Raw genomic sequence first — 11148 nt, 5'->3', positions numbered from 1 at the left:
GCAACCACCTCATCTGGTCCCCCCCCCCCCCCCTTAAAGCAGGGATGGACAAACTGTGGCCCTCCAGCTGTGCTGAAACCACAAATCCCATCATGTCTTTGAGAGTCATGTCTGTAGCTGTGAGAATCTTGCAATGCCCCATTGGATTTGTAGTTCCACAACAGCTGGAGGACCGGAGTGTAAAGTGTAAGTAACTCAGCACATGGAAGCTGCCATTACTGAATTGTTTCTTTAGGCCACTGATCCTGGCTTCAATACCTACTACTGTATCTTGAATTTTTTGCTTTTTGCTACTTATTGTCATTGTCTTGGGATAAAGCATGTAATCCATAAAGGCCCCTTTCACACATGTACGGATACCCTCCTGATCGGAGCAGTACGGATTGGATGTCATCCCTGTGACATCCGTGTCAATACAGTTTTTTTCCTCCATCTTGCAATGGAGGAAAAAAGTTAAATCACCGGACCCCATGTTGGTCTATGGGGAATCGGATTTAAACAGACATGTGTCCATTTACATCAGATTACGCTTGATCAACACGATCTGATCCGTTTGTTTTTCCATATCTGGCCATAGACTAGTATTGGGCATCTAATTGGGTCCGCCTGGGAAATTGACAGGTGGATCTGATTGGAACATCCATGTGAAAGGAATCAAAGTCTGAACTCTCACCCTTGATACTTATTAAAGGTTGGGGTAATTTTGATTTTCTCTAAATATCTCTTTCTCAGTATGTTTAGCCTCATGCTTTAACACATATGTATAGTTTTCTAAAGCAAATATTTTTTATGAATCTGTTGAAAATATTTATACCCATAGATCGTGCCAATAATAGCGCTTCCTGTCAGACTGACAAATCTGAGCCACTGCCTTGCAATAAGTAGCAGCCCTCTCAGCCTACAGAGGGAAAGGTAGAACTGGGCTGGCACCGCTGCTTGGGGTTTTAGTTAAGATAATTTGTTGTCAGCTCAAAGTTAAACATACACTGAATTTTCCTGTACGTGCAGGATTTTTAAAATCTGGCAAATGTCTATGTATTTTTTTTAGTTTGCAAAGTCATACACTTTAAAGGACCAAAGCGGCTGCTGTACCAGATTTCACAAGCAAATGAAATCTGGATATCATCTCCAAGCCCAAAACAAAAACAAGTTGCTGCATGGGTAGTAATATTGAGATGTTAAAACTAGAAACCAACATTAAAAGGATGGAATAGAAGTACAGAAGTGAATCAGATTACAATAGAAAACTCCCATAACGCTAATGTGCACCATTTGGGTCTATTACTAATATTACTATTAATGTTAACTATAGCTGAAACTATTTTACATGAAACATAGATAACAGCTGGTGTGCTTACTGCTGACAATGGCAGTTAATGTAAATGGCAAACACACTTTGAAGTATGAATATCTTCTATTACACAAAGATAAACAAGCGTCATCTTCAAAAAAACTTCTTATAAGGGGACCACCAAAGAAGATCATGTGTATTACCTGCATGGTTGAGCAGGGTGGCTCTCTTCTTCAGGGTGGCATCTGGAGCCACAGACAGCTTGACCCTCAGGGTTTTACTGGAGCTACTAGAGTGATTCACGGATGCATCAAAGACTTCATATATAGTATGCAGCAAACTTGTAATGTCCTAGAGAAATTTTGACTGCTAAGAATAGATATGTTCTAGCTCTGTATGTTTCTTTAAAATTATATTTCAAAGTATAAACTATTAATTTTCACCAATATTTAAGACAAGGCGGTAGAACCATCAATTTACCATCAACTGTGTATATAGTGATTATTAGCTATCTTGGTGGTTGATACCTGAACATTTTCCACTGTGCACAGTGGATTCTTTGAAATTGCTACAAGTTTTCTTGCTGCCAAGTGGTACTGTAGCTTCATCTCGTATTCATTTTTTATAACCACTCAGGATACGCAGGTTGGCTATATAAAATCCCATATTCTCCCACATTGCAACCCATTAAACAATTACTTACAGAAGCTGTGTAGTACATGTATGTAAAGTGGACCTTTACCCCCTTTGACCTAAAATCACATCAGCATACAGCTCCTGATATGATAACCTGATATGAAATCATCTTACATCCATTAGCTAAACAAACATATTTTTATTTTACTTATAATTTCTTTTTTTATACTTCCTGGTCCACTTTGGCACAAATAATGTAATCTGCGCCCAAGCATTGCATCCTGGGAAGGTTACATCAGCAGAGCATTGTCAGGAAATCTCATCTGTATGCTCACAAGATCTCAGGGAAAGGCATTTTCCTCCCTTGAGATGATGTGCATGGCCACATGTCCTAGTCACATGTGCCAGAGTTCCAGGAAGTAAAGAGAGATTAAGTATCCTGCCCTTAGTTAAAATGGCCAGAACACTGGGGAAGAAGAGAAAAATAAAGTTAAAGCCTGCAATTGTCTAGAAATATGTGTTTGTAGATTGTCATTACTAAACATTTCTAAAGGTATCTTTGTTGTTATTTTAAAAGTTATGGGGAAAGTTCCTCCACTTGATAGCTATTTATAAGTGTCTAAATTGGTTATTATTTCATGCAGATATTTCCAGCATGTATGGAAAATCTGAGGCAGATCATTGACCAATCTCTTTCTCTAGAGAAACAATAACTTCCGAATGTGTATGCTACATCTAAAAAAGGACAAAAGGCAAGGAAGTTCCTTAAGGTGCAATAATACATATGAGTATCTCATACAGTTCATCTTTCCCACTGAAGGATTTGCTCATCTGCGAGCATCCTAAATGAGTTCTATAAACATATTTGTTTCTACAGTTCATTTGTCACAGCAAGCAAAATCTTGAAATTTTTCAGTATCCATGCATATGCGTTTATGTAACTATAGAATAAATCAGATGCATAGGGGTTGATTTACTAAGGGCAAATAGGCTGTTCGCTTTGCAAGGGGGGTTATCAATTTGCAAGGGAATTTTCTTTTAGCTTAGCGAATGAGGTGACCCTCATGAATGAGGTGCCAGGGGTGGACTGGGCCGGAGGGCAGGGTGGCAATTGCCCCCTGGGCCTCTCTGCTGCCTTTAAAAATGGCCGCAGCCCGCGGTTGTCAGGGGGCCCGTCACTGGCCCCCGCTAAATATACAAACTAGTAGTCCATCACTGGAGCCATTTTTTTTTAAACCCGATTAACCGGTTAATTGAACTTAATCGGCTAACTAATCGATTTTGAAAATAATCGTTAGCTGTAGCTCTATATAAATGGTCACCCTACACCAGGGATCGCCCACTAACCACCAGGGAGCCCCCACTACCCACCTGGGAGCTACCACAGAGACACCACTGATTATTAGGGAGCCCCCACAGAGCACGCACTGACCACCTGACAGTCCGCATTGGCCACCTGAGAGCCTAATTAGGGACCCGCCTCTGCTGCACCCACATGCACCCGTGAAACTCTCTGTACCCCTGGTGAGAGCGCGCACAACCCTCCTGAGACCCTGGAGACATCAAGCGGAGAACCCAGAGCAACAGAGTATGTAGCTTCATATTATTCTGCATTGCTGTATAATGTATTGCTGGGAATTGTAGTTCTCTATAGCCAATGAAATTCTGCAATGCTGTACAATGTATTTCTGAGATTTATAGCCCTCTATAGCTGGTGGTATTATTCTACATTGCTGTATAATGTGCTGAGATTTGTAGTCCCTCTACAGCTTGGAGTTAGTGTCAGAACTACCAGGGTCGCAGCAGTCGTATTCGCGCACAGCACTGAAGAGGCATCCCTCCACTACCAGTGTGCTATAATTTTCCTCAACCCATACTCTACCGCATCTCTTCCAGATGCACATGTCATGAAGAAAGGGGGTCATGAGAACAGCTGATTCGGATGACTCGGCCCCACTGGAAGTGACACAGTCGAGAAAATGTATAGGATCGAGAAAAATTAAAGAACATTGACTTTGACACTGTCCGGCCCCTCCCACTATCCTACCACAGCTCACAGCCAAGGAGCATGGACAGCCAGTGGCGGCGTACAGTGGGCGAGAGTGCCTAAGTAGTGGACATGGAGCGGAGTAAGGCCAGAACCATGTAGGAAGCCCAGTGGGAGGAGAGCACCATCCCCCAACCAGTCACCCCTTTCATGGACTTACTAGGAGTCCTCACATCTCCCGACCATTCACACTCACGTTACATGGATGGCAAAAGTGGCAGACGGGTGGGGAGAATGCGAGGTAGGGGGAGAGTGGGAGGGGGGCCAAGTTGCTGCACCATGAGCCTCTGGGTTGTACTTGCCCCCTGGGCTAAAACTTGCCAGTCAGCCCCTGCCCTCTGCTAAATTCCATCATCCAAACGCATGCAAGCAAAAATACTGTATTTGCGTATTCATTGAAAAGTGAATTTTCACCACATTCACTAAGCTAAGGGAAAACTCCCAAAGCAAAGCGAAAATTCCCTTCCAAAATGAACAATTTAGTTGATTTTAGTAAATCGGCCCTATAATATCTTTATCCACAGGTGTTTTATCATCATAATAAATGATTTTGCCAGGGTGGAACAGAAAAATAGTTTAGGCTGGGTGGAGTTCTATAGGCAAAGCCATTGCAATGAGTGTGAGCATTTTTCTTAGGTGGTAACTTCTATGGGACAGCATAGTTAGCATTACCAACAGAAAATTTACTACTTAGTTGCAGGAAGCATAGAAAATGTCTCAAATCTTTCATACACACGCGTAAGGGTCTGGGAAATCAACATGCAGTAAGGGACACTGGGGATAAATGTGTTCCCAGTCATCCTGTTGTCTTTTCCATAATATAAAATAAACTATAAACTCAACCCCCCTACCTCCCCCATAACTGTAGTAGGTAGTGAACCTATAAGAAATGTGAATTGATTTCTTTCTATCATCTGCCAAAAAACTATAATAGCAACTAAGGGTAGACTAAATCCTTAGGGGTAAATTGCCAAGAAAAACGCTACAATGGTTGAAAGAGTTAATGGAAGGGAGCAGCAAAATGAGTGATCTTGTTCTTTTATACCTCAAACACGTTCATAACATTTTACGGATCACAAAACATTAGTTCAATTATCAGAGCCCGATTAGCCGTTTTTCCTTACAAAGATAATTACAGGACAGCCTGTCAATTGTAGAAAAAGACCTCAAGAGCAAAATAAATTGGACTGTCAATTGAGAAAAGTACTCTATTAGCTCATTCTTTTCAACAGGAGTATTAAAGCTATGCCGTTATCTTAACATGCTCACAAAGACAACACTGAAAGGCTCATCAAAGCCATTAGAAGCGGGGTGTTTTCTACACTCACTTGGCAAGAGAGTCACGGAATGTGTCATCCTGGTAATGAGACAGTTCATATGCAGAAGATTGGCAAAGAGAATAATGTACTAATCAAGAGTACAAACGTTAAAAGCTCCTGCTTTAGGGTCAGCGCTAAGAAAAGAGTGGAATCTTGCTAGGAAAAGGTATTCTATGTTCCAAGGACTTTTTCTTTGCTGAAATCTTTCAGATATTGGAATACAGGTATTATAGAACTAATAACATAACTAATAACTTTTGCACATATAGGTTTTGAATAGGAATGCACCGATACCGATATTTTTGTTCGGTACTCGCCGATACCGAGTACCGGAAGTCCCATTCAGGAAGCCGGGCAGCGGGTAATGACTCGCTGCCCGGCTTTCTGACTGGTCAGAAAGCTTTCTGACCAGTCAGAAAGCCGGGCAGCGAGTCATTACCCGCTGCCCGGCTTCCTGATTGGCCGTGAAGTCGGCTCCATGCTCCCTCGTCATGACGTGACGAAGGAGCATGAATCCAGCTTCCCCGCCAATCAGAAAGCTTTCTGTCAAAAGTGACAAGAGAGCATGGAATCGGCTTCCCGGCCAATCAGGAAGCCGGGCAGCGGGTAATGACTCGCTGCCCGGCTTTCTGACTGGTCAGAAAGCTTTCTGATTCCGGAAGTATCGGGCTAGGCATCGGAGCATTTGGGCGAGTACGAGTACTCGTCCAAATACTCGGCACCGATACTAGTATCGGCATCGGTGCATCCCTAGTTTTGAAATGTGCATACTTTTAGAAATCAATCTACAAGTTGGATACATGTATCTGCAACATCCCAGAACTAAAGAACAAAACCTTACTTCTCGTGTAACTCTTCCACTGTTGTCAAAATCATACAATGTGAAGGTCCATTCTTGTCGGTTGTCCTCTTCCACGGAAACATCACACTGAAGTTCCTAAAGATGTTGGTTAAAGACATAAGTTTCAAAGTACTCCTTTAAATGCATCCATCAAATAAGTGTCAACTCTTTGAAGGAACAGTAAAGTCTTGGAGAACTTAATTGAAAACAAGCCATAGGCAACCATTTATATATGTTTCATACCAATGAGTCTAATTACAGCAAATACATTTTTAAAAAAAAGGACCTACATAAGGGGTGATGGCCATATTATTATTTTCACTGACATTTTAACTTGCAAATCACTATTAAAGGTGAAGTGAATTAAGATAAAGAAATCAATAATGGATTAACCATATAACACAATAAACAATTAGGTGAGGCTTACACCAGTGCAATAACATAATACTGTTACCCGCTTGACTGTTTATGTTTCCTTACCACAATTCAAGAAGTCTTATAGAAAAGAGCTATGACTACGGTTCACAGAAATACATTAAACTATTTCAGAAGCTTATCACATACACACTTAAAGTGATTTTAAAGCTTTAGATTTTCTTTTTTTTTACCAGTGGGAGGCAGTCTATATTGCAGATCATTGTTTTTTCTTTTTATTTCTCAATTCCTCGTTTTCTAGTGGGTTCTCGCATCCTCTCTCCCCTCGCCCCATGCACGGGTGCCGCCAGCAGCTAAGAGGCTGCTGTGGAAGCACCCGTGCATGTGTGGTGTTAGTAGTAGTTGTGTGCGTCCATAGACACATACAGCCCTGTGGCAGGCCATGCCCCTCCTCTCTGCCCAACACTTTGGTGGCAGAAGGAGCCTATGGCTCCTCTGCCCTCAGTATCCTCCTCCCACAACCAGGAAGTTCAGGACGGAGGATCGCTTTGCGTACCAGCAGCGGTGACAAGTGGCGCTGACAGGTAAATTTGGGAGGGACGGGGGAGTCAAAAAGGTACTGGGTGTTTTTTACCCTAATGCAGAGAATTCATTAAGGTAAAAAGGGCCCAACTGTTAATACTACATTAAAGTATAATATATATAATTATATAAGAGGGAAAATGTTCAAACCTTGTTGGACCTTATCTTTTCTCCTTGATCCAGGCAAGGAGATCTGCTTTAATCTTTGGTCTGCCTGTGTCAGCTCGACTGAAAGAAAACCCTTATGGTTACCCTTAAAGATTGGACTACGCACGTATTCTTACAAAGTATCCACTGTAGGCCAAGTTGAACCTTAAAATGGAACTATGGGGTAAGTGTTTTTCCCCATAGTTCTCTTAAGGGTCACGAGAGGACATATACTAACCTCCCCCTGTGACCCTCAGCTCAGTATATAGCGAGCTATTGCAAGCGATATACTGGGAGAGCCACAGCCGGGGCGGATACAATACTGTCAAGATGCACCCAGCTGCGTGAGTGACAGCTGGTTCTGCCTATCTAGAGGTAGAGCCAGCTGTGCCCGACCCCTCCTCCGTTCGTTCCCCCACTTAGTGCTGGAGGATCGGAGAGGGGGGAATCCCTGTGGGGAGTGATGACTGACAGACACCGCTCACTGCCGGGAGACGATAGTGAAGTAAGCGGATCGGCTGCATGTTTCTGCTCACTTCCCAATCAGTAGAGCAATAAAGCTGACATGTGACAGCTTCTTTGTCACAGGTCGGCTCTAACTATGAGGATGAGTGGAAATCAGCTCACCTCATAGTTCTCTTTTTAATGAAGCACACAGGACTTAGCATTACTTGTCCTATGTCTTCAAGTACGCTCTTCATAGCACTATATAGCGAATCTACTGCTGCAGATTAACGGGGGGGGGGTTGAAGTTCCTCTGTAAGCACGTTACATGTGTCAGGGAATTGTGTTTTAAGATGAGAAGCTCTTTAAAAACAATAGGTATAAGAACTATGACAGAAACCCGTCTTATCTTTTCCTGCAAGCATTATTTTGCCTTTAATACAACACAGTGTAACCATTGACCTGTTAACTCCTTTCTTATATTGTTCTCAGTCATAAAGTGCAAGTAAAAAACTGCTTAAAATACATCAAGTTGAACCAGCAAAGTAAACTGCTGAAAATAGCCCAGGTTATGTGCAGCCCAGTTACCTGCTAGATTTGCTGACTGAAATCCATTCCCTCTGGCAGTTCTAAAGAGTCTGTGTCCCCTACTGAGTTCAAAGCCTCCTGACTGTAATAAGCCAGCCTGAGATATTGCAAACGGTACCAGTCTCACATTACATGGTACTCGCTACTACGCTAATTTTCTAGGAGAAGCTAAAACAGGAGCAAAAGAAGGAGGTCTGGATCAGAGATAAAAAAGTATCTTAAAGAAGCAAGGGGACACCAAAAGTAATAACAGAGCATATGTGCTACAATCATTGTTATCTTCTGTACCAGTAACATCCCTATATATTCGGATCCTTCTCTATAAACACATATATTTGGCACTATGCAAAGAAAATGACAGCAGCTCCCATTAAAGGAATGTATATTGTTTTTTATTTTTTATAAACATCTAAACAAGATCAGCATCATATAAATAATATTATCAGTGGGTGTTGATATTTTGAAAACATTGTTTTGTCTATAAATTTTAATTATATACTGTTTGTGTACGGGCAAGCCATATTCACTTATTACATATGTCGTATATGCTTCCTGCTTTGCAATGCTAGCTGGCTAATTGAAAACAATACACTTCCTGTGTGGCTGATATCTTAATTCAGTTAACACTGAGTAAGTGCACTGAATCACTGACAGTTCCCTCTAGTGATTAATTAACAAATATCAAAATTTGATGCTACTGCAAAAAAGTCCAAATTTGTAAGCATTTGAAAATCATATAAAATATACTTTAAGGTAAACTCTGCAATAATTTCTCAGAATATGCACTTAAATTTCACTATACTTTCCTCTGAGGATATATATGTTAGGGACATTGAAAACTTTTTTTTTTCTGTGTCTTTAAATAATAAACCTATACCAGATGATGTAATATTAACACATGTAAATAAATAATTATTATTCGAGTATTATAGAAAGCAAGATCTCGGAATTTAGGGTATTTTCTGGTACAAAAATATGCCTATTTCTTTAAATACATATTTAACTGACCATAGATGTGACAAACATGTGGGCCTAAAAAATTAAAATCAACCTTTCAAGAGCGTATTTATTAAACTATGTCATAATGTCTAATCTCTAATACAGTTAAACATTTGGTGGAGCATGCTAGTCTTTTAAATTTACAGTTTGCATTGATAGGCATTAAACAGGTTTACAGTTCCACGAATGGAGGAGATCATACTAATGAATTGAGGAGGTAGGTGTTTATGGGCATATATATGCCTATAACCAGCGCTTGAGAAATTTTATGGTGTCTCACCAGTCAGTCAAAATTTAACCAGTCAGTATGATTGGACTACAGCCATGCAATTTATGTTAAAAAACATTTGGGACAGATAGAGCTTTCTTTTGCTGTTATTTAATCACCACTGAGGTTTTTATTTTTTTACTATATAATGAAAAAAGTACCGTAAATTTAAAAACAAAAACAAATTCCCTATGTTATGTTAAAAAACATTTATTCTTACCCTTATTTTTGGTAAAATATAAAAGACAGGGTCACATCTGGTAAATAGACATATAGACAAACATGTCAAACTTTAAATTGCATGCTCCCGCAAAATCGCAAAAAAATACCATACCTAAAATTAGCCACAGGCGACGCTTTAAAAGCTTTAAGTGCTCATTAATTTAGTGTTAATAGTGATTAATGGCCCTAAAATTATTGCTCTCACTCTGACTTTCGTGGTGATATGTATCATGTGTGGCACAATGGGCACAATCTCCATTTTCACATGTAGGCACACCCAGCGCATGTTTGTGTGTGTATATGGGGGGCAGGGGACTTTAAAAAAAATATATATTTTTTTATTTGACTTTACATTTAATTTTTTGGTAACTTTAAAAAAAATTTCACTTTACTTCATTGCTATCACATAGGGGGCTAAGAATCCCCCTATGTGATAGCCAATTTACACAGACAGGTCCCCTTTATGGAGACATCAGGGGTCTCTAGGACAACCTAATGTCACTTAAGGACCCCCAAAGAAGCTGATGAAGCAGATAACTGCTTCACCAGCTTCTCTCCAGCTACAGAAGCTGGAGAATGACAGCTGAATGCGGAAGTGATGTAATATACAACACTCTTGCATTCGGAGTATGAGGAGGAGATCAGAGGGAGATCATGTGACGATCTCCCGCTGACCTCTGGTGACAAGAGCCTCCCACACACCCGAGCGCATTATATAAGCGATCCAGCGGCTCTACAGTGTCGGTTGTATGTAAACCGCGCTGCTACTCGTCTGGCTCCAGGGTTCTCTTGTCACAAACGAGAGGATTAACTAATTTTCAAGCCCTGCCTATAACTGTATTTCCTACTGGGCTAAATGTGAACATGGCTGTCAACTGTGTCTTATGGTTTCTTCCACCGGTTTATACAGTAAACTCCCCATTATCCGGGATTTAAGCAACCCAAAAAGAAAATGTGTCCTCGATTTAGTTTTTTTTGCCGGTGGCTTGAGGGACATTTAAAAATAGCTGGTTGCTTGGTGTACACTAACAAATTTCATTAGCAACTAAATTTATAGATTTCATGGTCTGCAGCAGAATGTAAAGAATGGGGAGAAATAGCTAGGCTGTGATTGACTATTGCAAATAGCAATAGCCAATCGCAGGCTGGCTATTGTGCCCACCCATTGATCAGAGGAGTGGACCTGAGAGAAATTTATCTCTCAGGGCCACTCCTCAGATCGGTAGGTGTGGTTTCAATAGCCAGCCCCCGCTTTCCCCCGCAGCCCCATTCGCCTGCCAGCTAGCAGCTAGCTTCTGCAGCCGACAGGTGAATAGGTTTCTATAGCCAGCCTGCTATTGGCTATTTCCAATTGCAATAGCCAATAGTAGGCTGGCTATTGACCCCGCC

At 41.1% G+C, this 11148-nt stretch overlaps 1 protein-coding gene across 1 annotated transcript in view; it reads right to left on the bottom strand.

Annotated features, from left to right (window-relative positions):
* NKD1 (naked cuticle homolog 1) overlaps nt 1-11148 on the bottom strand; it is a 90124-nt gene that overhangs the window by 8444 nt on the left and 70532 nt on the right. The window contains exons 6-7 of the mRNA XM_018566083.1: nt 6135-6230; nt 1495-1642 (exon numbers count right to left, since the gene is read on the bottom strand). Coding sequence (XP_018421585.1) covers nt 1495-1642; nt 6135-6230 — 244 coding nt within the window. The remainder of the gene's footprint in view (nt 1-1494; nt 1643-6134; nt 6231-11148) is intronic.

This window comes from Nanorana parkeri, unplaced genomic scaffold (assembly GCF_000935625.1).
Source record: "Nanorana parkeri isolate BGI_ZX_2015 unplaced genomic scaffold, ASM93562v1 scaffold914, whole genome shotgun sequence".
NCBI classification, from domain to species: domain Eukaryota; kingdom Metazoa; phylum Chordata; class Amphibia; order Anura; family Dicroglossidae; genus Nanorana; species Nanorana parkeri.
This window is presented reverse-complemented; position numbering and strand designations above follow the sequence as displayed.